The sequence below is a fragment of the Cyanistes caeruleus genome, chromosome 5, assembly GCF_971803275.1.
Source record: "Cyanistes caeruleus chromosome 5, bCyaCae1.hap1.1, whole genome shotgun sequence".
Lineage (NCBI taxonomy): Eukaryota > Metazoa > Chordata > Aves > Passeriformes > Paridae > Cyanistes > Cyanistes caeruleus.
Genome location: NC_141705.1, coordinates 79,359,207 through 79,386,785, shown reverse-complemented (window position 1 = coordinate 79,386,785; position 27,579 = coordinate 79,359,207). Strand labels below are relative to the sequence as shown.

General features: G+C 40.1%; 1 protein-coding gene across 12 annotated transcripts in view; it reads right to left on the bottom strand.

The window, feature by feature from the left end:
• Positions 1-17: 17 nt before the first annotated feature.
• Positions 18-27,579, bottom strand: part of SEC24D (SEC24 homolog D, COPII component) — a 66,763-nt gene continuing 39,201 nt past the window's right edge. For 7 of the 12 annotated variants that reach the window (XM_086888058.1, XM_086888055.1, XM_086888059.1 and 4 more), the window contains 15 exons: positions 15,840-15,978; positions 14,571-14,686; positions 12,125-12,249; positions 9,525-9,716; positions 8,801-8,894; positions 6,831-6,947; positions 6,361-6,528; positions 5,798-5,894; positions 5,050-5,195; positions 4,370-4,508; positions 3,838-3,956; positions 2,990-3,169; positions 2,671-2,862; positions 2,094-2,183; positions 18-1,696 (listed from right to left, as the gene is read on the bottom strand). In XM_086888058.1, coding sequence (XP_086744184.1) covers positions 1,556-1,696; positions 2,094-2,183; positions 2,671-2,862; positions 2,990-3,169; positions 3,838-3,956; positions 4,370-4,508; positions 5,050-5,195; positions 5,798-5,894; positions 6,361-6,528; positions 6,831-6,947; positions 8,801-8,894; positions 9,525-9,716; positions 12,125-12,249; positions 14,571-14,686; positions 15,840-15,978 — 2,055 coding nt within the window. In that variant the 3' untranslated portion in view covers positions 18-1,555. The remainder of the gene's footprint in view (positions 1,697-2,093; positions 2,184-2,670; positions 2,863-2,989; positions 3,170-3,837; positions 3,957-4,369; positions 4,509-5,049; positions 5,196-5,797; positions 5,895-6,360; positions 6,529-6,830; positions 6,948-8,800; positions 8,895-9,524; positions 9,717-12,124; positions 12,250-14,570; positions 14,687-15,839; positions 15,979-27,579) is intronic. The other 5 variants (XR_015286550.1, XR_015286553.1, XR_015286551.1 and 2 more) reach the window with 1 other exon arrangement.

Genomic DNA, 27,579 nt, shown 5'->3' with positions numbered 1-27,579 from the left:
ATAAACACACACAGAGATTATATTTAATAATCGCTTATTTCTTTACACAAATGTTGCTGGTGTCATTTTACAAATGAAATGGCAACAAATACTTTTTACAGGGTAATGTCTACAGCTAAAAAGTGCTTGTCTTGGCAGCTGAACCCAGGCCAAGGACCCTTTTGTAATACAGCCACTTTTTTCAAGAGCTTTTGGTCAACGACAACAATAAGACTGTATAGATAAGCCGTCAAACCAAAAATCTATGCATTTTGACTGCTTATTGTGGATATTAAATAATGTAAGTAGCAACACTAACATGCTTAAAGGCACTTTTTTCTTTACTGAGGCTCAACCTTACTTTTGAGTGTTTTTGGCTTTCTTTGAATCACTATATTTTTTAAGTAATAGCTTTTTAAGTTTGGCAAATTCAAACCTCATGTTCAGAGGCATTGGTCCTAAAGAGAGACTGATGAAGTATGAGGTAAACAGCTGTTCCAAAGGCTCTGGCTTTCCAAATTCTACCTTCAATATTGGTATTAGCAAAGGCTTGCTTTACAGAGCAGTGACCACTGATTAAACCAGTCATGGGAGAGGAGGTCACTGTAATAGACCTGGTATTAAACAAGAGGCTTTGTAGCACCACAAATAACCTTTGGTTAATGTGTCAACTGTCTCACAGTCGATCTGCCACTGAAATTTTGAGGGACAGGTTTTTCTGAGCTGCGTTGGGAATATTCCAGTTAGCAAATGGTCTAAATAAAGCCTAACCTGTGCAATTTTGAAAATGTAATTAAATAGTATGCTAAGCTAATTGCTGCCCCCAAGCGGACAGAATTGTACCATAATAGCGTGATCTGCCAAATGTGGCAAAAGGATTATTTGATTACTGTTCTTCCTGTGATCCCTGTTGTTGGTACACTTACTCAAGTCCAGTTACAAAACTGAGGCATTTCTGTCTCCTGGATAGCCCTGGCTGTGGAAGGGTCCCTAGAGCTCTGCTTCTGTAGATAGCAACACTTGTCCCTTCCAGGAAAAGAAAGATTTACTTTACAGATATTTACTTCACAGGAAGGACTTTGAAATCCTTCAAACTGAGCTGCATGTTTACTGCCAATCTGATTCAACTCCATGTCCTCACTTAGAGAAAGAAGTTTTTTGTCTCTTTTCCTCCTCTGTAGAGATTCTGATCATCTTTCCCAGCTCTGGTACAACTTATGACTAATAAAAGGAATAACTGAGAGTTTTCTAAAGTGTCTTTTAAGAAATGTATACCATATATGCTCTTAAGCATTGACAGTCTGGAATCTGGTAATTCACGTAGAGAAAGAGTCAGGACTCCCAGAAGATTAATTAATACCTGAGTGCAGAACTTCCTATTCTACAGCTTAAGAAGTAAGCAAAATACTCAGGGAGAGATGGGATCAAACATAACTGTACAAAAAGAGCACAGAAAAGGGTCAGTAAAGCACAGCAGAAGGCCTGGGTCTGGTGGAGCTGTGGGCCAGCCTTCAGGCACCAAAAACTGTCCCTCCTGCAAAGGCAAAAAGGAACTGAACATTTTACTTGAGCTGCCTTAGCTGAGCAGCTGGCTGATCTCTTTGTGAATGCACACGAGGAAATCCACGTACGAGGCTCCTCCGTAAATACTCTTGTCTTCTACCAGGAACTGGCGGAAAAGCATCTCTGGCTGCTCCCGCTGCTTCACTACCATCAGCTGGGAAGATAAGAGATACAGACAGATAGTTTTAGCATGCAGCCAGACTAGATGGCAGCACTGTTTTTCTATGGCTCTTAGTGGATGCTCTTGAGGTGGGGAAAACCCCCAAAGCTAATAAATCTCCACACTGCAGAAGATGGAGAGACTAACACGAATTGAGGAGTGCAGAATAAAATGGTTCCTTTTCAAACTTGACTACCTTTGAAAATCAGTTTTGATTGGCAATTAAGCACATTTGAGATGCCTGTGCCTACAAATCATGCTGGAACTCACCCACGTGCAGGAACACTCCCAATACCTAAAAAACCTTTTACAGCCACTGATAAGTTTTGGCAAAGCCTGGAGTGTTCTTTTGAGCAAGTATGAGAAACAAGTTGAGGAAAAAAGCAGTTACCTTCATAGTGTGGGGCTTTTGGCTCTGGATTTGCGCCAGAATATGCTTCAGTTTCTTAGAAAACGGATTGTCCAGGTCAGGCAGGGATGTCTGTCAGAAGGAAATCAGGTTGTTATAGTCCAGTCACATCTCTAACCAAGACTAGCCTCTGATAGTTACGTTATAAGGTACTGGGGATTTCATACTAAACCAGGAAACTGCATCTCTTTCACTAAAAGGTCTCGTCTTGAGGACTCATTTTTCAGTTTAAAATAATTACTATATGAAAATGCATTGTCAGGAAAACTTAACCATTGCAAAGTGTTTTGTTCTGATTTTAGTAATACACAGTGGAAAGGACTTTAATATCTGCAATGAAGCTTAGGGAGATTAAAAAGTTTTGAAATCTTCTGTCCTCTCAGTGTTCAGAGTGTGAGTGTTAAGTTTTATGTAACTTAAAGCAATTCTGGTGTCTTAACACCTTCTGCTGGTCACCTGTCCTTCCTTTTAAGGCTGAAGGATGAACAAAGACCTCACTTGTTTCTCTGATTAGCATCTGGTCTTGCTAATCCTCAATTCTTAGTCTGCATTTACTCACGGCCTCGGTGCTGATGTGTGCGAAGGACGGCACGTTGAAAAGCCCCTGGATGAGCTCTGGGGACACGCTGGCTCCCAGCCACAGGAACATTCTCAGCCCGTTGGCCAGCAGGAAAGCCCCTCCCTCGGAGAGGCGCTCCTCGGAGCAGCGGATGGCAGCTGGGACAGCGTCACTCTTCAGATCCAGGCTGTGCTGTGGGGGAAAAAGACACAAGTGCTGTGGAATTGTAACTACTGAAAGGTTTGGCACATTTTAGTGACTCCTTTTCAGGTAAGAGGGGTTAGAAATTAAAGTGACAAATCCACTTTAATCGACTCACAATTGGCAGCAGCAGGGGGTAAAAGAAGAGCTGTGTGTCGGCCACCCCCATGGCCATGATCAGCTGGCGGTGGAAAGCTCTCTCATCGGTTGGGATTTCGGGCCTGCTGGCCAGCACACAGCTCTTCAACAGGCAGTTCATGTACACAGGCAGCACCTTCATCGTGTCTGGCAGGATCAGCTGAGAAAACAACACATTTAGTACAAATCCAATAGAAACTATTTGCCCTATTAAGCTGTATTCACTGTCTTGGCTGCTGTCATCTCCCTGTAGCCCTGTTAATCTTAGGGGCACTCTCTGAAGAATTAAGGAGAGAAATAGTGGTCCACAATAAGTAGCTCTGGTTTTGTTTGACATTATTTGGTCCTCACAAACAATGAACAATTCACTGCCCAGGCTTGTGGTTACTGGCAGCACCTCTGGGATGGAAAAGCTCTAGTCCTTCTTTGAGTTAAATCACTAAGATATGACTGAATAAATTAAATGGAAACAAATCAGTCACTCTGCTTAGTCAAAATTTCGAATACTACAACCATCTATAACAACATAACAATTAAGAATGAAAACTTTGTGAGTCAGTGCATAATTCCAGCAGGAAGAAGAGGGCTGTCTGAGCTCCTTTGTGTGAGTACAGGCATCAGTTCCATCAATGCCATTGCCTTTTGTTCCAGAACAACAGTTTCTGTGTGCTCTAAGTGCCACCACCGAATCCCACCTGTCATCAGTTGCATTTGAAAGAAAAGGACAAGTCTGTCCTGAAGTTTTGCTTTCTGGCTCTGCTGATGTTGTAGGGTGGTTGTGCACTTGTGGCAAAGCCAGGGTGGGTAGAATTGGGTGTGGGTTTTTACCTGGCTGACAGCTGCTGGGCTGGCACAGTTCTTCTTGTAGCAGGCCAGCATGTGAGCAGTCTGATTCACCAGGATGTCCCTGACTGTCTTCAGGGGCTGGCTCAGAATGGCTTTAAAAGCTACAAGCACAGAATAAAAGTGTGTGTTAAAAAAGACACTCAAAGTATCTTTGTCTGCTGCTGGTTTCTGATTTTACAGACCTGAGGGCTGAGGTTGATTTTTCAGGCTGTTCTACAGACATCCAAAAACCCCACCAAACCCCCAACACTGCAGTAGAATGTCCATTACTGTGCCTGGCCAGTTCCATGCATTACTTACACTACACACAAGTATTTATTTTATGGCAGTTTGTCTGAAATAGGTAATTATTATTTGTCTTCTCAATTTCATAATACTTCAAGAATTGATCAGGTGTGGAACAGTAAGTTATAAAATATGATTTTCCACTAGGTAATTACTTCAGCCCCTCTTCCTTCCACTTCATCCATGCCAAAGTAAAAAAGGAAGCAAAACTGGTCAGCTGCAACTGTACCTGACTTAGCAAAGAAGTTGATAAGTGCATCAGTCTCACAAGTCCTGTAGACATCGGCTAACTGGGAGCTGCAATTCAAACCTATGTTGTGTATGCGGATTCGCCTCTGCCCGCTCAGCGATGTGTACAGGACAGCACACTGCAACAGAGGCACAAAGTGTCACCACTGGAGCCACCTTCTCTGTGCACAAAGGACAGGTGACGCCTTCTGCAGCCAGTGCAGCCTGGCAGTGCTGCTGGCAGCTGTAGCACCAGCACACCTGTGGGTCTTGGGGACACCTCTCAGACATTATAGAATAAGTTATTCATATTAACATCATAAAAACTCCTACAGTCTATAGAGGGGGAAGTGAGCAATGGAGAGCTGCTCTTGAATAGAGAGGTCACAAGGAATGCCACAGCAATAACAATTGCCATATAAGTAGCAATAAATCTCTTACTCCACATAAACTTACTTACAGTGAAATAATAAAAAAGAACAGCTGATGAGGTTTCAGTGAGTGTTTAGAAAGGATCTGGGAACCCCTGAATAGAACACACTTTTTACCAGTGGTGTTACGGCACAAGAGTCCGCAAGTTGTGCCTTGTTCCCATCACTCCTACCCCATCACTTCTCTGCTATGGCTGCATTAGGTCACACTCACCATTTTACTGTAGACGTGAATTAGGTTTTTTTTTACCTGAATTAAGGCCCCAGTGTCTTCATTCAGTTTGTCATCATGTTTGAACTCCACTGTCACTGCTTTGTCACAGTCAACCGCTGCCATCTCCACATCCGTGGTGTTGTTCATGTAAATGGCCCCAAAGAAGTCTGTAGCCCTGAAGCCTGCAGACAGATTAAAACAGAGCATTTCAGTTAAAAATGGCAAATTAAATTGACATCACTTACTGAAGCAGGAGCCATTTTCCCTCAGGGCTTTACAGGCTCAGGAGTCCCAACAACTGTCCTTGCTGAGGGCATTTGTGAGAGCTGGAGAAAGGGAAAAGCTGTGACTTGGACACCCAGAGCTTCTGCACTGCTGGCTTGGCCTCTCTGGGTGTGTCCCTTTCTCTAAGACTTGCATTTGAGCTAAGAATGAATGAAAGAAGCTGGATAGACATAGGAATGTCATTTGAGTACAGAAATGAAGGCACAGGTCAGTGTCCAGAAGCAACACCTTTTTATACAACTTCCTTGTAGTGCATGCTGTGTGCAGAATGAGCAGAAGCCTTTCCCAGACTTGAAAAAAAGTTATTAAGAAGGCATATACAGGAAGTATGTGTGTGTGTATGTATATGAATGACAATATATTCACACACAGACATAGATTTTATCATTCTGTTCAATTAATTTTCAAGAGGTACATAATGAAATGAAACCAGCCTGATCTTACAAGTGATTTGCACAGCACTACATTATTTAAAATTCATTCTCAGGGTTCCTCTTACCTGTACTTGTCCGAACCCTCATTGTTGCATCAAATCCCATCTTTTTTTGGATGTCCTTCCTGAGGTCACTTAAGAACTGGGGGCTGTCAGCATCGAGCTGCAAACACAAAGCAGAGGGTTCAGAGGTTCAACACCGAAGGGCAGCAGCACAGCAGTGACCCAACATCCCCTCCCATGATCCCCCATCTCATCTCAGCAAATCTGCACACAGCTCTTAAGTCCTTTAAAAAGGATTTCAAATGTGGATTGTTGGTATCAGAATCAGGTACATGCAAGTGTCCACAGCTCATCACCAGGCCTGGACATTAACTGGACATTCCTACACTTAAAGCTTTCAGCAAAATTTTAGGATACCAACCAGCTTATTACTGCTTCAAGATCCAAACTTGAGCCTGATTTGCCATTGTTAAGTTTGAATTTTACCCCCTGGAACTGATAACCAGGTTTTCCAGACTCACTCTGGTTTTAAGTTAAATGTCCAAGCACACATTGAAATGAGATGAAAAACAACAGCAACCCCTCAGCTGTTATTCTCTGAAAGGCAGGAAACCCACACCACTTACCTGGAAATTGTTGTACTTGTATAGTGTTCCACCAGTGTACATTGTGACAAGGCCCATGGAGGCTACATCCACGTACTGAGTTGGGAAGAGGAATAAATTCACACAGCAGCCATTAGCCACACAATCCTTGGCTAAGGCCTCATAATTTCCTTGTGGCTGGAAGAGGGTCTGCACAGGAATAAAAAATACAAATGCCATCATATTAGATATTAATCACAATTCAGAGGACCAGATGAAGACAAAAGGATGAAGTGGAAGTTTGCAGTGAGGCATGGCTATCATCAAAAACATGCTTGCCCTGCCCATGGATACAGGGAACACCTCAGTATGTTCTTGGAGAACCCATCACTACAGAGACATCGTATAACCAAACACTTCTGCATTAAAGAAAATACATGAAAGAAGATCAGTGTCCTATTAGACAAATGCCATGTACCAGCAGTCCCCTCGTAGCTCAGAGCAGAAAATACCTTTTCCTTATCTGTGTTGAGCAGTTTCTTGTCATCTCTGTTTTTCAGCTTCCCTGGTGCTTCCGCAGTTGGCAGAGAAGAGTGGAAGAGGAACAATTTCCCAGCACATTCTGCAGCCTGTTCCAAAGACACCGCGTTGGAATAAACCTTGGCACAGTTCTTACTGCAGGGTTAACAGGCCCATATTCACTCACTGGGGCTCAGAGAGCAGAGGACACTTTCTGCAGGCTCCTCACAGCTCAAGAACTCATTCCCACCCTCAGCACCCGGCGCAATGAGCCCCCAAACCAACGGGGGCTTTCCTGTCAGTGCAGTCCAGCACAGCTTCGCTGGCCGAGGCGTTCCAACAGCCCCTTCTCCTGAGGCAGGAGGAGAGCCCCTCTCTTGGAGACTTCCCACTGGATACAGGCATTATGCAACAGGCATCAAAATATAAATACTCAAACTGCATCAAATTCAAAGGAAATGCAGTTTATCAGAAGAATTCAGCTCAGGCACACCGGTGTTCCATGCCTTTTTATAAATGGGTGACAATTCCATCCCTGCTGCAGATTCCACACTGAAATCTACACTGCAGGATGCAGACACAAATCAGAAATCACCACCTTGACAAAACATTCCACCCTGTGGCTTTCTGGGAACACCAGAAGTCTCTGCTCTGGCAGAAACACAACTGGAGGCAGCACCTGACCTTTAAAATGGCTGAAATTTCACCCCTGATATTTCAAGAACAGTTACTTTTGATCACCAATGCCAGTTTATCCAGTTCCTTTGAAGAAGCCTTCTGCTGAAGGACAAAAGACTTCCCAATACTGTTTGTCCTGATATCTATTAGGAATTAGTGAAACTGGTTTGAAAAAATTTCTAAATATACATATTTTTCACACTATCCATTTATTCTTTTTAGAAAAGAACTGTTTTCTTGAGCAAAGGTATTTGCAGATGAATAATTCAGAGTGAAAATCCTTAGAAATTATAACTTCAAAATACTGAGCCAAACTAAAAGTTAAATTAAGAGCTGCTTTCTTTTATAGCCATCATCAAAGGAAATTTACAATTATGGCCTTTAAATTTGCATTGTAGAAGTATTAAGAAAAAGCATTCAGATGTGCTTTGCACACATACCTGCTGGTAGTATGAATAAATAACAAGAAAGCAGGCATTAAATCAATATATACATAACAGATTTGAGAAATGTTTTGGTTTTGTTTTGACAAATTCATGTACTCAAAGTTCATGCTTTACTCATACAAAGCTCACAGATAAATCAACCATATTAAAGCACCACTGGCTGTGCTCTGCCCCTACAAATCCTGTGGTGAACCAGGGTGGTGTGCATTTAATTTTCAGCGCTCCATGGGAATGTCAGCACTTCAGGGGATGTCCCAGACATACAGAAATCAACTGGGCAGCACCTTGGCCTGTGGATTTCCTGCCAGCTGTATCCAAGCTGGGGGAGCTTGTCAGTTAAAAAGAAAGCCTCCAGCCCCGGCCTGATTCGGTCACAGACAGTTATAAATATTCTGTTTTATACAAGGAAGAGAATAACCAGAGCAAAGTCTGATGCTATTATTATTATTCTGACTTTCCTGCTCTTCACACATGCAAGGACTGCTTATCTGTTCAAACACAAGAGTACTGATTTGTTCTGCTGAGGTAAATAAACATAGAGTTATTTCTCTTAAATGCTGAACAAGAAACTGACTCCTGCTCCTCTTCTTCTCCTAAATGTCCCTCCTACATGGAACAGACTCTGGGGACTGTTTTCCCTCAATAAGAACATCTGGGAACAGATGTTATGTTTGTCAGTTCTTATTCTGACTATGGCGGTTGGAAGGTCCTGTTAGAACAAGGGAACATTAGTGCTGGAAACAATCAACGACCTCTTTTCCCCTAATTTCCCAGTGTGATGGGAATGGCTTTTAGCAAACCTGATTTCAAGCTGCTTCTCTGACAGAGAATGTTCTAACCTTTAGTGCCTCCATGCCAGCCTGGATAACGGGAGCAAAGATGGTCTCACTCTCGTTAGTGTCTGCAAACAGCTCTGGAATCTGGTCCAACAAGCTATGAAAGAGAAAGGATCAATGTCTCAGCTAGTCAGTTAAGGGTAACCCCCAAATACACCTAACATACCAACATACCAAGTAACATACCAAGTCTTCACACAGGAAGATGTTTATCATGAAAATTTATAGTGAAAAAAAAAATAAATACAAATTTTCCTTGCTCCATTTCTTAGGATCCCAGCCAGAATCAAAGAAAACATGCATTTTTTTAATTCTATGAGATGCATTGCTTCAAAGCTTGTAACCTCAAGGAACATGCAATAAATAAAAAACCAGTTAGCCATGAAGTAGTTCTGGTGTGCTGTAAGGACTTCAGAGTCCTAAGATCATATCCAAGTGCACACCATGTGCATTGCAGGAGAGGAAACGCAACGTGCCTTAGAGCCTCACCAGTTGTGAGGCAGCACAGCTGCCAGGTGGTTTGCACCTGACCTACATAAACTTTCCAGTTTGGCACTGGAAGGCTGTGGCTATTGCTTTTTCTTTGCCTCAGAGGAGGAAACACAGGGCTTGAAGCATCTGCTGGCTTCTCAAGTATTTTAATAGATACCTGTATGCCCCAAAACCCAACTGACTGAAAATCGTAAGCATTCGCATCTTACTCTCATGAAGTATAATTGTACTTTACTTGGTAACAACTGATCGGGATTCCTCAAAGTCAACAAGGAAACCATCCAGCAGAGGAACAAAAACTTCAGCCACATCCGTGACCACCATCATCTGAGGCTGAGCTAAGCTGCTTTTTACATTGAAGAAGTGAAGGACCTTGTTATAAGTGACAAAACCAACTCGAATTGCTGAGGATTCTTCTTGCTCTTCTCTGTAAGAAAAACAAAACCCAACTGGTTGCAATTCTGAAATCCTGACCTTGCAATAAAGGCATTTCTTTGACGTGCAAGGCTGCTCTCTGATCATTATCTGCGCTGGGAACAACAAAGCAAACAACAACCAAGCAGTTGTAATGGCCTCAATCTTTGCCTTAGGTCAAATTTAAACACCCAGATAAAATCAACTGCTCGATTGTTTACTTTTTTAAAAAAAGTTACAAAGTTACAACAACCCTATTAATGGGGCATCCCATTCAAACAGTCAAAAATCCAAAAGATGAAGAATAAACCACATTGACATCATAACATTGGGAAAGAGAGAACAGCACAATTAGTTATAGAGCTTGATGAGGACCAAGTGCTATTCAATTTTTATACATGCAGCACTTTGTTCCTTCAAAGAGGAGCATTCAAATCATCCCAGTCCCAAAGGTCTTACACACCAGGAATTTGGGACCTTTATTCCAGATACTGCTCTTACCAGTGTCAGTCTGCACTTCCCCACTTCAACCAAGTTCTGCTATTGTTTTAAAAATTAGCTTTAAGCAGCCAATTGTTCTCTGTAGCTCACACACTATCTAGTTATTTTTGAAGACTCACAAGGAGAAACCTGGCTCTTATGCACAGAAATGCATTCAAATACTTTCTGGTTTTTATTTTTAATTAATGTACCTAAAAATTGTAATTGCTTAACTCATTACTCTGATTTTTTGAACTCATAACCACATTTCTACAAACACATTTCTCAGTATTTTTCAAAATACAGTCAGGGAGGGGGTCCTTGTTTGGAACATAGGTTTGAAAACATCTCCTCTAAAATTTTAGCAATTCTTCTTCTGCACAGATTTCTTTAGCACCCCAAGTCCCTCCTCTCAAAGATACAAGCTCAGGGTGAATTCCCTGCAGAGGGCTTTTCCCTTGTGTGGGAACAGCAGAATATTTCTGCAGGTGTCTTTGTGCAGCAAGAAAATGAACAAACAAGTGACCTCTGTGTCCAAGCAACACAGTAGAATTTTCACCACAGATTTTGGTGGAATGCCTTAAGTTTGTCATCTTTTATTTCACAAGAAATCTCACTGAGTGCTGGTGAGAAGGATGAGTATGTCTCTCTTGTGATATGGATACACTTGCTTACATTCCTCCTCTACTTGCCCTATTCAAATTTCCAAACTGCCAAATGCTTTTTGTTACTCCACTCATGCCTCTTATTTTCTTCAGAGTCATGACCAATCCTGATGGAAAACTCTGAGATACGTTCAGGATAATATCAAACACTTGTCTCCAGTGTAATCTTCAGTGAGAAACTACTTGAGAGATGGCCTTACATGGGCATCTGATAAATTAACCCCCACCTTGGACTGGAATTTCTTTCTGGCACAGGGATCCCAGAAGGCCGTAAGAAAAAAGGTATTTAACATATCCCAGATTGTCCCAGGGATGTCATCTCCCACCCTTCCTCACACTGCTCTCTCCATTTCTTAGGTCTGTTCTCCCTCTGCAAGCACTGTTATTTAGAAAGCATTTTCTTTTTGGATTTTTTTTTTTTTAATATACTTTTATATATGCAGTTTTACATGCAGGAAAGAAACATCTTGTCTACTTCATTTTTCAGTCTTTCACTGCTCTCATTTCCTTACGTGTCTGTGTTATTTAAACTCTGTTGAAAACTACACTAATACACTAAAACAATACATTAATATTGACCAGTAGTTACACTACTGCTGTGTGTTTCATGCTCACAAAGCACATGTGCTCCATTTCAGAAAATGATTGTTGCCCACCAAGACCTGTTCTCTCAGTTACAAACCAGGACAGAGACGTATCACAGCGCAGCAAGAAGCTTTAAAAGTTGTGCTAATTAACAGTAAGAGCTAAAGATACAAAGCACTATGGCTTTAGAGAGACTGGCTGCTCCTGAGTATTCTGGTTTAGGTATTTCCCTGTTTAATTCAGTGAGAAAAGGAGGACTGCAGTGAACACAACGGCAGCAAGTGAAGTGGAAGCTATGAGCTGTGACTGAGCTGGTCACACCACTAGAGTTCACTGCAAGAAAGGAAAAGAATGCAAGCTCCATGTGCAGTAGCATGGCAGATTCTTTCTGTTCTTACAGTAAACCCAGACACCCAAATGTAAGCTGTGACACCACTAGAGTTCACTGCAAGAAAGGAAAAGAATGCAAGCTCCATGTGCAGTAGCATGGCAGATTCTTTCTGTTCTTACAGTAAACCCAGACACCCAAATGTAAGAATTGCCAGCAGTGTTAAAAACGAACATTTGGTCACTATCACTCAAAAAACTCCTGTACTGGAAATTCTGACATTTTCCATAGCCTTTCAACATGCAAAGCTGCATGAGAAGTGCAGTGTAGTGAGTTAAGCCAAGCACACAAATGTCTCTTTACCTTGGAAGTTTATCTAGCAGAGTCTTCAGTTCATCACATATGAGTTTCACTAGGCCACTCTTTATGTTTCTGTATGAAACATCAATCATGAAGATAAAAGCTGGTGGATTAGGAGGCTTCTTGTCCTACACAGAAAAAAAAAAAAAAACCATCCACAGGGAAAATGAGACAGTGTCCTGTTATGAGGAAAAAATTTAGAGGTGGTACCATAAGGCAATACAAATACAGTGTTCAGTTGTTTGAATAAAATGCTGTGAACTGTAAATAGTAACTACTGCAGAGAGCTGACATGTATTGGGTGAAGTCCAGCCCTGGAATAAAACATTTTCACTGGAAAACAGCATTCTAGTGGAATAAAATATCTAAAGGGTAATAGTTCATTAGATAAGATGAAGAACAAACTTTTCTGCTAGAATATAAATGTTGAAATGAATTTGCATTTTGGCTTTTTTCTCTACCCCTGCTTTCCTTTGGGAGTATCTCTTATCCACAGTCTAAGTGGCACACAAATCGTGTATACATTGCTGACACAAGTTTCTGTAAGTAAGTAAGAAAAAGTAAACTTTTTTGTTTAAAAACAAAAAAGTAATGCCAAGAGATGTACCTAGTAAGTTAATACAAAATGATCAGAGCAAGAGTAAACATCACCTTCCTAAAATGAGTTTTCTTAATTCCTATTAAATGAGTAGTAGTCACTATTTGGTGTCAAATTCAGGACAGCTTTCTCATTAGAGTGTCACTTCCTTTGTATTGTTCTGACCTCTTAAACAAATTACACTTGTTAAACTAAACCCTAGAAAAATTCCAGTTAAGAAAAATTAATCTAACCTTTTAGTTATGACTTATCCTTAGTCCCTGGCAAACTTTAAACTAAACTGAACATTATACCCTTGATCTCCCAATAATGTCTCATCTGACTCATGCAAATCAGGATTAATTCCAGCAAACTAAAACCAAGCAGTATTTTTCAAAACTGTTCTGTTTACTGCACTTGGATTCTTGTTTTAAGAAACTGCACCAAAAACTACTTCTAAACTCCTGTATCAGATCAGCATTTAGAAAGAATCTCTGCCTAAGTTCTGACAAATATATGGCAGAAACGAGGACTTGTGCTCTCACCACATCCGCTTAGCAGGAGTGCAATAATGCAAACCAGCTGGGATTTGTTAACATTTTTTGTAGCTGTTCATCCTTGTCATTTGATAAGCACAAAAGGAAATGACTTCTCAGTTCTTTCTGGTCTTGAACTGGATTTATAAGAAGAAGGGAACCTCTGCAACTTGGAGCCAAATGGAAAGTGAATTACAAAATAATGCTACCTTTAATGACTTAGCATTTCCAGAGCAGAGTGTTATTTTGTAAAAGATTTCTTTTTTGTAACATTACAGTAAATCTGAGGATGAATCTTCGTAGCAAACAGGAAAACCAGACTGGATGACTGGTCAAGGAAACTCCCTCATTTAAGTGGCAGAAGTTGAGGCTTCAGAGTTTGATGGAGCTTCACTGGATGTACACTGAGTGTCCCACATTGTATTTCTGCAACATCTCATCACAATCTCTCCTGCTTTGGGGTTTAACCTACGTTTCAGTCAAACCTTACAGGTTATCTCAGAGACCTCACTGGATTTTGGAGCAGTGCTCTAGTGAGCAAGCAGAACCAAACCTTTTCATTTTCCTCATACCAGCAATAATTTTGATGGTCTGAAGGAAGATACTGGTAGGTACTTCAAGATTTTGTAGGACCCAGTTGCTTTTTCTAACCTTATCATGGCCTCAGCTCCACTGAAAGGAAGAAAATTCTGCCTGATGCCAGCAAGAACAGAAAAATACATCTCTACTGCAGTCAGATGAAGTCACACTTGAAGTTTTGTAAAATGAGCTGAAGTTTGAAAAGATTAAGTAATTTATGCTTTCAGAAGTATCAAATACAGTTCTGCAATAAAACCAACTACAAATATTTAGAGTAACATGAGTGGGCTCTGGATTGAGCTCTTCAATGAGTTGATATTAGAAGAGAGAACCAATTCCACTGTAATTTATTGGTCAGAATACTAAGAAGACTCTTGCCGGGAACAGATAACAAGGTCAAATTCCCTCGCTGAGGTTTTGGGTACTGGGAAAGCAATTTAGGCATGTATCTGTCTTCCAAATGAGTAGAAGATACATCTAAAATGCAACAAGACAGCAGAATTTCAAAGAAATCCCCTGACCATGCAACATGCTGGGTAGGACCAAATACATGTCTCACTTAGACTGCTGATCCATGAATCTGGTTGTGCATACCTGTATCACGTTCCACAGCCCAAAAGAACAAAAACATTGTACTATCCATATTTCCTAGAATGTTCCTGGAAACTGATATGCAGCTTACAAGTGCATTTACTCTGAGGAGCTTGTTTGTTTTGCCATAACACTGTGCACTGGTTTGCACACCGGCAATACTCACTCGGCAATAATCCGAGGTAGCCACGTACTCGTAAGATCCCAGGGACAGCTCAGGCCTCTCATAGTGGTCTATCCGTCGGCCCATGTGGTCCAGGTGTTGAAAGAAGAACTGGGGGACTACAAGCCAACACAAGAACAGGAAAAATCATTTATCATTGGGGAAACAGAGAAATAACACAACAAATTCTTTCAGCAGATGCAATATACTCAAAAGCACTAAGAAATCGAGTGGGTTCGTACCAACAATTTATGCAGAGTCACTCTTATGGTTCCTCAATGAATACATATTCAGAATGTTTATTTTTCACATTTTTCCTGTAAAAATGCATGTGTGTGTGAGTGGGGGGAATACCAACCTAGTTTCTTAGCCATTTTTAGTCCTTATCAAAGCTTTTTTTTTCCCAAGTGCTTTCTAAGATACTGTAGTAATAGCAGGATGATTTAAAATGATGCTGCAACTTAAATGTCTTTTTTCAAGTGTTCCCAGTGCATCTAAATTTCCCTTTATGTGAGTTGAAATTGTTAACAAACGATGAAATTTATTATCTGCTATGCCTGCACAAACATTAGAGCTCCAGGCAGCAAAGCAGTTGGACCCAGTCTGACAAGGTTCACGTTTCAGAGTTGAAAAGATGACTGTATTAGGGAAAGCACCATACCCCTGTGATCCAGCTGAGGAAATCCAGCTTGATACAAATGTCTAGAAAGTCTAGTTCTGGCAAAGATTTGGGATTTTGCCAAGAGCACAAGAACAGTTATGAGTCACATGCAGCACACTTGAACAAATATGGCATGGTATCTTCTGTGAAAACCAACACTTGTCACAGTAAGATTAATAGCTTATTTAACCATTGCACCCACAGTCATGCACAGGATGAAGCTAACATGGGTCTAAATATTTGCTTCTTGCTGTAAATTTTCATTTCTTAAAGAAATTAATGTTTTATTTCAGCACAAAATTATTAACACAAGCAGTTCTGTATCCTATGTTGCAAAAAAAATTTAAAATAAAGTTTTGATCATACCAGAATGGACTTCATGAGTGAGCATTATTTTTTGTATATTTTTTTTTTAAACTGTACTGAGCAAATGTTTCCCTTTACTATTCCTGGGAATTGATTTTTTTTTCATTTGTGAAATAAATCTAGTTACTACATCTCCCTAAACTATTTTTTATTAAACCAGCGAGTCAAGAAAATAATTTTAGGAATAGCTTCTTTTTAATCTTATGGAATTGATATGAATCCCAGATTAGAGAAACATCACTCACCATCATTTATACAGTTACAAAATCCACACTGGTACCTCCTGCCACCTTCAATGAACTGCATGAAGGGACACATGTAAGCTTTGCAGCGGTTGCACCGGATGGGGCCGGTCTCCCCGTGGTTTACAAGATAAAGAGGTGTCTGTAGAGAGAGAGCAATGTCAACATGAAACCAAGGAGAGCTACAAAGAGTTAATTCAGATTTAACTCGTTAGAGAGCACCTGATTAAGAGATCATTTATTGTTCAGCACTCACACAAAAACTGTAGAGCCCCCAAGATCCCCTCAGGGGCTAAATTCACAAGTTCATGGGCTGTATTCTATGTATGTTTATCAGGAAAATAAGGATTCTGACCAAAACACCACAATGTTTTGCAAGCATTGGAAGTTTAGGGCTCCAGGCTGATTCTCTCCAGCAGAGGGTAGTTTTTACAGCTCACTAAGAAAAATCTGCTGGAGTCAGGTCTTTTGGCTTCTCTGCCAGATAGAGCTTTTCCTAAAGAAATCCACTGCTGCTTGGCAATTGCAAAAGGGTATTTGCTGAGAAAGCCCTTAATATTTTGTCCTAAATGCTGCCTCCCGTGCTGCCTTGTTACATGCTACACTCCAGTTTAAATGATGTCAGGGTCACCAGCCAGAGGGGGAGATTTAGGAGAAATACTAATATTTATTGAAGGAAAGTACATGCAGCAAACAAGTACAGTACCTCAAGCACTTGTCAGTTTAATTACACTGACCACGCTTGCTTACAGCCCCTGCCAAAACCCACAGCTAAGGGAAGACATTTTCCAGATGCCTCTTTCCATAAAAACTGCAGCAATTGAAAGATTCCTGTGATTATTCTTAACGTTAGAAAAGTCATACTTGAAACCACAACAGAAATGGAAGTTTGCTCAATTATTTGTGAAACACTAATTCTTATTTTTTTATTTTTTTTTTCTTACTCCCTTCATCCCCAGCTAAAAATCTCAAGAAGTAGGAATAAAAAAATGTCCAGAGTTTGGACACACCAGATCCCTACAAGAAGAAAAATGCTGGCAATGCCTTTCAATACTAACACATCACACCAGCACATTCTTTTTTCTAAAATTTTTTTCAATAATTATTCTGTCTCTTCTTAAGGAATGGGTATATTTAATCTATTATACACTTAATCCTTTACTGCTGCATGAGGATGAATTTTGTCAAGGATTTTCTACATACAAGTAGATTTTTACTTCATGGGTTTGAAGTGCTCCCTCCTGCTTCACTGAGATATTCATTTACTTTGTGTTCTTTCCTTTACGCAAATTGAGTTTAACCCAAATTAACCAATAATGCCAGCTGGCAAATATCAGGGTCATTTTTCAGACATGAAAGCCTTGGCCATGAAACTTGCTCATCAGCCACAATGGCTTAATAAGGTTTAAAAGTTCTGGGTTTTGTTCATTACTTGGCAATTTTCTGATTATCATTCTGCTGTATTAGTTTAATGAGACCTGGACCTGGTTTGCAGTTAATATTATCATAACATCTGACCTCCTAGGGGATAAAAAACAAGACCAAATCAACTCCTGATGCATTTATACTTATACACATTGATACAGTAACTCTCAACCTTGCTTTGATACATTTAACATTCAAGAAAAAATATTCCCCAAAATGTTCGCATTTTGATATATCAAAATTAAGACTTTTACGTAAAAGACATAAACAAGAACAATTAAAAAATAAAAGCCATGAAGTTCAGACCAAGTATTTACATTCTTACACACATGTAATAAATTACCTTCTTGAAGACAAAAAAATTAAGGGGGAAAATAAATAAACCCATGAAATAAGCCAACCAAAAATATCTGTGACAGAATTAAGGAGTCTGCCTAACAAAGAAAAATTTTGAAAGCAGCCCCAGTTGTCTCCTTACAGATTTATTAACTGGAATTTTTAGAAAATAAATGGAATTTACATTTTAGTGTTTTCTTTAACACTTGAAAACATTACATCAATAATTAACACATTTAAAGAAACAGCTATCTGCATGATAACTTCAGAATAAGAACTCAAACCAAAAGCATCAAAAACCCCATGTCTTGATGTGAACAACACAGCTGTGAAAGAAGCTTCATCTCCAAAAAGCTGCAATCCTTCAGTGCATCGCACTGTAGAACCAGACATCCCACCACCCCACCAAGAGAAAGGAATTTCTATCTCTGTGTGTCAACTGCTATTGCACTTCCAAACATCAAAGTAATTTTTGTCAGGGTTAAATAACGTTTTAAAAAAAGTAGATTTCTGTGGGAATGTACAAATGTAAATAAAACTGTGCATGTAAAAATCTTGAGTTTAAATTAAGGACACATAAAAGCAGAACAGTAAAAAAAAAAAAAAAAAAGTGATACTGAATGGGAAAGTCTTGTTTGGTGTGCTCTACTCTCTGTAGATGTCACTGTACACCAAAAGAAAAAGCAGAGACATCTCTTTATGTTCCCATTGAAATCAGTGGCAAACTCTCATAGCAGCAGAGAATGGGGTAAAATTAAGAAAGAGTTTTTTATCTTGTTTTTTTTTAAAGTAAATGCAATTACTCCTGTTTCTTTTGCCTTTCCACTCACAAAGTATCAGCATTTTCTTTCTCTCTAGTCTCAGAAAGAATCTGTTTTGCTGGGAGGAACAACCTTGTAATTTTAGGTTAAAGCAAAGGAGGACTGGGCGGGAGATGGAAAATGCTGCAAGGGATCTGCACAAACTTTAATTTCTCTGGAACCCTGAGGCCCCACTCAAGTGCAAGCCCTGAGAGTTGATCTGATAAACCATAACTTAACCCCAAAAATAGCTGCAGTAAGAGGAGTTTTATTTTGGAAATATTTCAGCAAGACCATCTCTCAGGAGTCAGAAAAGTATCACAAAGCAACATACAGACATTGGTGGCATAGCTCCAAGATAAAACACATCCATAAAAATTTCCAAAGGGACTGTAACCTGCACTTTAAAGTCTGAGAAAGCTGAATTTCTATTGCTTGCTATAAAACTGTAGTCCTGACACGCTCCTGAGGGTGATGCCTGCAAGCTATCACCATATTCATATTGCAGGATCTGGACCACAGCTGCAAATTTTAAGTGTAGGAGTAAGGACTGTGCTAAAGCTCCAGATCATCATGGTACATCTCTGGGAAAACACTGTAAAGAGAGAAATCCTAAGTGAGAGATCCTCTGGAAAACAAGAGAGGCACATAGAGATAGTGAAGAAAATGAGCCATTTCTCAGACAACAAAATAAACAGATCAGTGTCTGCATCACAACCTTACAGTGTAAGCAGTGCTCCTAGAGTTGTTACTAACAGTTACATTGATGCAAATCTAGTCACTAAAATATTCCTATGAGAATTTCAAGATAATCCACACAACATAACTTTCTAATGAACAAAGGGGAAGCCTTTGTCCAAGCGTGGCACCGCTGCCCCAGGAAAATGTTGTGTTTAATTAGTACAGTAAAAAGATGACAAAAAACTCCACTGGATAATCAAAGAGAATTCTGAAATATAACACTGGTGTTTTTGGAAAAAAAAACTATGTCATGAAGCAAAGTGTCTCTGTTTCCTAGCACTGCTGAAGGGGTTTGTTTTCTTTTATTCTATCATCATAGATTGCTTTTGAGAAAGATTAACCAGTCTACAAATAATCCCTTGGTTTTGAGTTGCTTTACTGAGTCCCATTAAAACGTCAAGAAAGCATTTCCCTTTGTGATGTTCCCACTGTCTTTTATCAGAAGCCATTCCCTCTGAAGGCAGGAGTAGTTATTTTGCCTACTCTTGGTTTTCAGACGTTGAAAATGCTCAGCTTCCTCAGCTGATGACTCAAGCCAATTTGGACTATCTCCTCCACAAGGTTCACAGCAGGTTCAGCTGTTTTCCATACCACACTTCTTTTCTATTGATTTCACAGAAAGGCTCTAACATCACCCACGTGATGCAGGGTCTCCTGGCCCTAGCCTGGTTTTCACAGACCACATAAAAATGCCAAAAACATGTTCAAACCTCCTTACTCAAAGCCCCTCCAGACCCAGGCTGCACACTCCTCTGCATACACAGCACAGCAAAACACACCACGGCACGGGAGCTGAATTTCAAGTGGACACTGTATGTGGGATATGATCCAGTGTGTAGGAAAAAAATGAGAGAACTATTTATCAGCTTCTGTGTATCATACCTCAGCCTATCCCTGAAATCCTTACTCAGCATTCCCTTTTTAAAGGGAATATTGCAATTAACTGAACAGAGTTGGAAGCGTCAAGAGTGTAAATACAGACTACACTCTATTCAACGTGAGGATTCACAGAAGTTTGAGGATGGGGAAAATACATGTAATAATGATTAAAAAAATGTAATGATGTAATGTAATGATGTAAGAAAAATACCAGAATTAGTTAGCTTACTTCTTTAGAGCTTCTGTATCATACAGGGGAGAGAAGGAAAGGAAAAAAAAGGGAAAAAGTTCATTATCCATGCTCGAGAGAGGCATCCCCAGTTTTGCTGCTCGTGATCCCAGGGTGGGAGTGCCAAGTGTTAAGAGGGCAGTGCAATGCAGCACCTCTCAGCTTTGCAGTGCTGACTGCAGGACAGGCTGTATCTCCAGGCAAGGCCAGCAGCTAGGATTAAGTGATGATAGAAGCAGCAGCGTGAAATTGGCTAATCGAGAAATGGTGCTGCACAACACACTTCCACAATGTTAGCACTTGAAACCCATCAGGTCTCAGCCCAGACCTGCCTCAGCCCAGTCCACACAACCCAGCAGGAGTGGGAGCTGCTGCAGAGGCACAAACCCAAGGGAAGAACAAGGGCCAGACAAGACTGCCCTAGGTCAGCACTGTTCCTGCTGTTGGCACCCCTGAGGGTGATAAGCACGTGCCAGGGCTGAGGTTCAGGGCTGTACCAATCCACAGCTCCACTTCCCACTCCATCAGTATCACAGGTGGAACACCACTGCAGTCCTTGTCTGAGACTCTTAGGCAAGATTGTTACACTAGCTGTAAAACCACTGAAAAGTAAATCAGGAAAGGTTCAAAAAGTTCTCTACAGAAATGGTAAGTAGTAATTACAACGGATTAGCTTAACTGGTCATAAGACTTCTATATTAAAATTGGAGTTGGATTTCCAGTGATATGATCTCTCTCTGGCTTACTTTACAAAACCAAACGGAACTCTTAAAGACACCTCACGTTCAGGTATGACTTCTGTTTTTCTGCAAATCACTGCAGGAGAGTTCTAAAGGATCTTCAAAATATCAGACTGAAGCTGGGCATTGAATACTGATTTCTAGACAGGCCCAGTCTCTTACTGTATGGTGCTGTATGATTTATCAAGGTAAGTTCATCCTTTCAGGTTTTTTTTTAAGATAGCTAAATAAATGATGAACCCAACACCAGCTTAAAACACAGGCACAGCCTGTAAAATACAAAGATAATGGATTACTTGGCACATCAATTCTGTTTTAAAAAGTCCAAGACTGTTTAATGCAAACAAAGCTGTGTCCATTTCTATATCCTTAGGAGAGGCAATAAAGCAACACTCCAAAGTGCTCACGGAACATGCAGCTCTAGGTTTAGAGAACAACTATTTCAGTTTATACATGAATCTAAATGTGCTATAGTGACCTCTGAAGCAACACTTACCTAGATGAAATTCTGTACCAGAACAATGTTATTCACATCCTCACAGCAACAAACAAAAGCCAAACCCCACATTGGATTTCAGATTCATTTTGGTCTGCTGGACTATCAGTAACTTTAGGGACCAATTAGACGTTGGGAATTTTTCCTTTTTATACACACACGTATAGGTGGACAGGCAGATGTGTGTCCATATCCATAATGTATTTTATTAGCATAAGAGAAAAAAGGAATTGCTGATCATGCATGAAAATCCAACAAGTGGAAGGTTTCTCTCCTCAAAACCTCAGAGCTGTTTCTCTTTTGTTAGATGGCATGACTCTGACTTTTTAAATTGACTACTCATGTTTACATTCCTGAGAACCTTCACAACAGGAACCATCAGGTTCCTACTTCTGCACAGCCAAATATATCAAAGAAAGAAACTTTAATTAGAAAAAAAAGCATAGAAATGTTTACAAGTATTTTAATTAGAGATGGAAAGAATCATTCTGCTTATGTGCAGTCTTTCCTAGACAATATTTATTAGTGAACATACCTCCAAGGCTAATTAATTTGAAATCACTAAGAACTGGGCGTAGTTAAAGCATCATGCTGCATTCCCAAGCCAGCTAGAGCTAGCCAATTGCCACAGGAGAACTAAGAAAGTACAAGGAGAATTTTTGCTATGTGAACAAAAAGCAGCACTGAACAGCTTCACCTCTGTAGCAAGGACATTCAGGATGAGTTTCATGCCCTTTATAAAAGTCAAGTCCTTTCTAGGATGGTAGTTTTGAAGGTCAATAGTAAAACTAACTGTTACTTCACAAATACCACATCAGGTCACAATGTTCCCAATCTGAGTCTCTCTTTCATGAATACTTTTGCTACTACAATAGCTGGGATGCTCCAAGCAGACTCTAGAACCTTCAAACATTAATAATATTTGTATGTGACTTACAACCACCCTCCTCTCTTTATTTGCACAGCTGAATGTCACAGCTGTGTGGAACTGAGATATGGCAGTGTGCTGCTTTGGCCTGGGGTACAGTTAGTTTTCCTCACAGTGCCTAGAATGGGGCTGTGTTTTGGATATGTGCTGAGCACAAGGATGATAACACAGAGATGTTTCTGTCCTTGCTGAGCAGGGCTCACCCAGGGCCAAAGCCTTTCCAGCCTTCCACACTGGGAGGAGACTGGGAGGAGCTGACCCCAACTGAGCACAGGGATATCCCAGACCTATGGCCTCGTGGTCAGTATGTAAAATGGGGGGAAGAACAAGGAATGGGGACACTTGCAGTGATGATATTTGTCTTCCCAAGGTACCATTACTGTGTTGGTGCCCTGCACTCCTGGGGATGGCTGAACACCTGGGTGCCCATGGGAAGTGTGAACCAATTCCTTGATTTGATTTATTGGCATGTATGGCTTTTGCTTTCCCTATTAATCTTTGTCTCAAGGCATGAGTGTTCCAGCTTTTTCCCTTCCCATTCTCTCCCTGATCCCACTGGTGGGGGAGTGAACTGCCTGGGCTTAGACCATGACATGAGGAAAGCAATCCTGTGAAGGACACAGATCTCCTCTGCTGAGGAGATGATCTGTGTCTCTACTTAGCACGCACACAGCTTCCACGTAATAACACACTTCACGTGGTGGCATCCAAAATACAACATTGCATAATATGCATAGATAAATAAAATATGCAAGAAGAACTCCAGTTTAAAAAGCAAAATGCAAACCTTTTCTCTGGAACTTACTCAACACCTGTGTGTTCTGACTCTCTGAAATTTTCAAGTGACAGATCAATAGCCCAAGTGATTTTTAACTTGAGTGTCATTTTTGTTAGCTAAACAAATTATCAGTATCACTGGCCAGTTAATTAAATGAATTTAACTATTACTTTTCATTTCCCTTTTATATGTGCTCTTGCTTACATTAAGTTTTTCTTCCGCCATTACAATTCTGAAGGACAGTCACAGTCTCTGACTTAACAAAAACTAATTACAACATCCTCACAAAGGCTTTTTCTCCATCTTAGTTTCAGATTTGTATAAAATCAGTCAGGAACTCTGATAACAATATAAGATTATATAAATGTCATATTTTCAAGTCACTGTCTTCATCTCTATCAGAATGACATCCTTACCATAATAACAGTGGTGCAGGGACCAACATACCAACAGAAGTATTTTAAAATAAAGAGTACATTTTAGGACTATTTTTCAATGTACACTAAAAGCCAAACAACAGAAGAAAGTAAATGAGAAAATTTGCTCCAGTTAGAAGCAGCTCTGCTGCAAAAGTCATTGCTAGACCTGCCTCTGAATGCTCATTCTAGTTACAGAGTGCAGTTAAGGCTAACAAAGTTCAGGCTAACAAAAAACTTTCTCCTTGATGATGAAGTCTTGGGAAGCAATCCAATTCCAAATGATTTACTACCAAGTGCAGACTAGCACAGGGCATACTCCATAAAGAAAGCCTCATCTAATACAGGATTTATGCACCTCTAAATTAGGCATTGTGAAACCAAGCTTACAGGCACTGACCTCCAGAGTGGTGTGACACTTTCTGGCCAAAGCACCTGCAGATGCTTGGGAGTTCTGGGCTCTCCACACCGTGAATGGCAGAGTCTGGCACCTCAGAGGAGCTTAGCAAAACCCCCAAACATTAACCTGCCACTAATTAGCTAAAAAAAATGAAAATAAAACCGCTTTGACAGAGCAACGAAGATTGCTTTGCTCCAAGCAGACTCAAAACTATGAGCCCAAAGTCTTAGTCCTCTCCTAAATGAGAGCACCAACAAGGATGCACTGGAAATGGTTTTATTTTAAAGCCTGGAAAATGTATGTTTAGGCTCACACCAGCACACTATACAGCAACATGTATTAAGGAACATCACACATACAGGGCTTCTACTCCCACCACGTTTTAAAACAAACACAACAACTCAAAGATGTTGACAAAATCATTCGCTGCTAGATCCTGGACATCCAGACACAAGAACACAAAATAATCCATACAGACAGCAGGACAGAAGTGTCAACAGCAGCTCTTCCAGAACTTGTTCTTCAACAATTTCCTTAAAAGCATTTAAGATAATGCTAGCATTATGGACAATTTTACTGTCCAGCTCTGCTCTTGTGGAGGGATGTCATGACAGAGAGATGTCCTGATTTCTGTCAAGTCAGCCACCATGCAGATAAGCATGACCTAGTTGATATAATGTAACCCTTTTGAGGGAAGAACTCTTCAACAGAATCCCTTGTTAAAAGCTCTTAAATTAGCCAAGCTTTATGCAGTAACAGCCTCCTGTGAAAAAGTAACCAAATAAAAGACAGAAATGAAAGGGTAAAACCCAAATGATGGCTTTTTACAGTGGCTAGGTATTATTAGCAAGCACCTCTCTTCTTCAGAGCCAGCTTATTAATGCATTCCTAATACAAAGGAGCCCTCAGCAGGATGTTCAGTCGGAATAATTTCATCTTGCAGACTAAGCATTCTTCATTCTCCTCAAATCAAAGCTCTGCACAAGCACAGAAGTGCTAATGAATGTGTGTGTCTATCAAAACATCAGCTTCAAACTACAGCCACAGCCTGCCTGCCCTGCTCACTAGCTGTAAATCAGGGACAACAGAACCTGGGTCCCACGGAGTCCAAAGCAGATTGGAGGAGCACGAGGACTTCCCTAAAACAAAAACTTCACCGGTAACATTGGATCACGTTTTTAGTTATCCACCTCACTTGATTTTTAGCTGCTGCCAACCTTATAACTCCAGCTAGGAACCTGTACTATCATCCCTGTAAAAATCACAGCTTTCCAAACAGCTCAGCCACACTGGGCCTCATCAAATTTCACTATTCTGAAAAGGTAAAATGGTTTTTAGCTCATGAACACCAGCATTTCTGAGAAGCAATTCCATTCTCTTAACTAGTTAATGAACTGAGGAGAAAATGGAAGCAAAATATTAGATTCCCATCAATAGATACCTCTAAAAACCAATACATTTAAATAAATAGGAAAGAACACAGTAGAGAACAATGACACAAAACTACTAAGGAGCAAAGAAGGCAGCAATTTAGATATTTAAGTATTTAAAGATAGAGATGATTATTGGAATTGTTTATATTGGATTTTACAACATGAAATACTCTTTTAACTAACTTTAACTTTTGATAGCAAGTAGCATTAATGCTAAATCAAGATCACATGGTTTATTTAAGCTCTGGAAACATTAATTCATCTCCAAAACAAATTCATGTAGGGCTTGGTCTAGCATGATAACTGTGAGAGCTCGTTTATTTTTATAGACTGTTGCTAAAGCACTGGTGGACTAAAAATAAGTTCTGTCAAACAATGATACCGTACTCTCCATCTATAACAAACAAATACTTTCCATAGATCATCCAAATCAGGAGCGTGAAAATGAACTGTTACGTTTGAGAAATAATAAATACGGACCTGGAAAGATAAAATTGTGAAATCTGTAGTGCATTTAAGACATTGGCAGAGGAGGGAAGGCATGAATGTTTTAACAGCTTTTGTTTCCAATGATAAGTGGTGCACAGGCAAAGTTCACTGGTTTATGATTTTCTAGGTTGGCTGCAGGTTTTTTGTAGCAACCTCTAAAAGACTGTGTGCCCTCCACGGATTTTCCCCCACTAACTTGTAGCTTGAGGGCTTTTCTGACTAAATCCCTTTCACTTGTCCTTCTGAGTCTCAGTGCCTGCAAGCCAAGTGCTGCTACCTCACCTGTCCCTGGGGTATCAAACACAACCCTAAAACCATCTTCACCCACTGGTCTCCACCTACGCATTAAATTTGCTCCCATGTGTAATTTAACATTTCTGAAGCAAAGCCTCATTTGTGACCTTCTCCTCAGTGTGACCAGCTACTATCTCAGTTTTAATTATGGCTTCTCTACAACACTTTCATTGTGCAGCTCTACCAGGTTACATTTTTCATTTTTTTCTTTCTCACTGCAGGGGCAAACCCTGTTTGTTTGGGGGTTCACTTGAAACACATTCCACTCATCCAAAGACATGCATGAGATCCTTTCATTTACCATCCTTATCTACCAATGTTATGATTTCAATTTCTGTTCTTATTTTCTCCTACAGAGATAATGCATATCCTATTGTTTACTAGAAATGGAGATATCTGGTGTAAACCTCTTCAAAAGACATCCTTGTTCAATTTTTTGACAATTTTTTGTTCCTGACAACTTTTTCTCAAATGTTAGCTAAAATAAATTTAAAAAAAAATTAAACCTGACTTTGCCTGTTAATATTCCCACTTCACTTTTGGAGGCAGGACAACAGTCCCCTCCATGTAGACATTCCACTTGGCCAAAAAGAACCCACAGTGAATAATGAACTTAAATCTACCTTTCAGACTTTCTGAAATCCCAAATTACCTTTTCCCCTTTGGAAAACTTTCCATCTGAAAGTGTGAGAACACTGTGAAGTCACCAGATCTAAACCTTATGGTTGAAAGCTCCCAGAATCTTTTATCTCCATCTCTTCTTGTATCCTCAGTCAAAGGAAGCAAATACCCAGAACTCAATTTCCAGTTGAGTTACTGCCCCCATGAAGGCAAATGAAAGTTTATTTTCTAAAAAAAAAAAAAAAATCCATTACATTTCCAATTCATCCACCCACAGGGTGACTGTGTTCAATTAAGAAAGAGAGTAAAGTCTCTACAACTGGGCTCTCCCTTTCTATACATACCTAATTCTGCCACTGCCAGAAGATTTAGCTATTTCTCTTCTTTCTTAACTAATTTTTTCTGCAGTTATTATGGATAACATGCTGTTTATCAAGAAATAAAGAAATTAGACAGATTTTCACTTTAATAACCCAATAGCAGGTGATGAGCATCACCTGTAGACACTGTTAAAAGGCACTGTCTCTAAAATAGAGTGGCTATTCTGAAACAAAGAACTTGCTGTGCCTTGCAGTCACCACTTTCAGGCAGAACACACCATACTAGGAAGTTCAGAAACACATATAAGCCCCTGAATGTATTTTACCTCTATAAAAAGCCCAGTTCTTTCAAATTAAGTGGCTTTTCAAAATTAAAGGAGTTATAAATCCCATATGGAAGACCATTTTTATTAGGAAA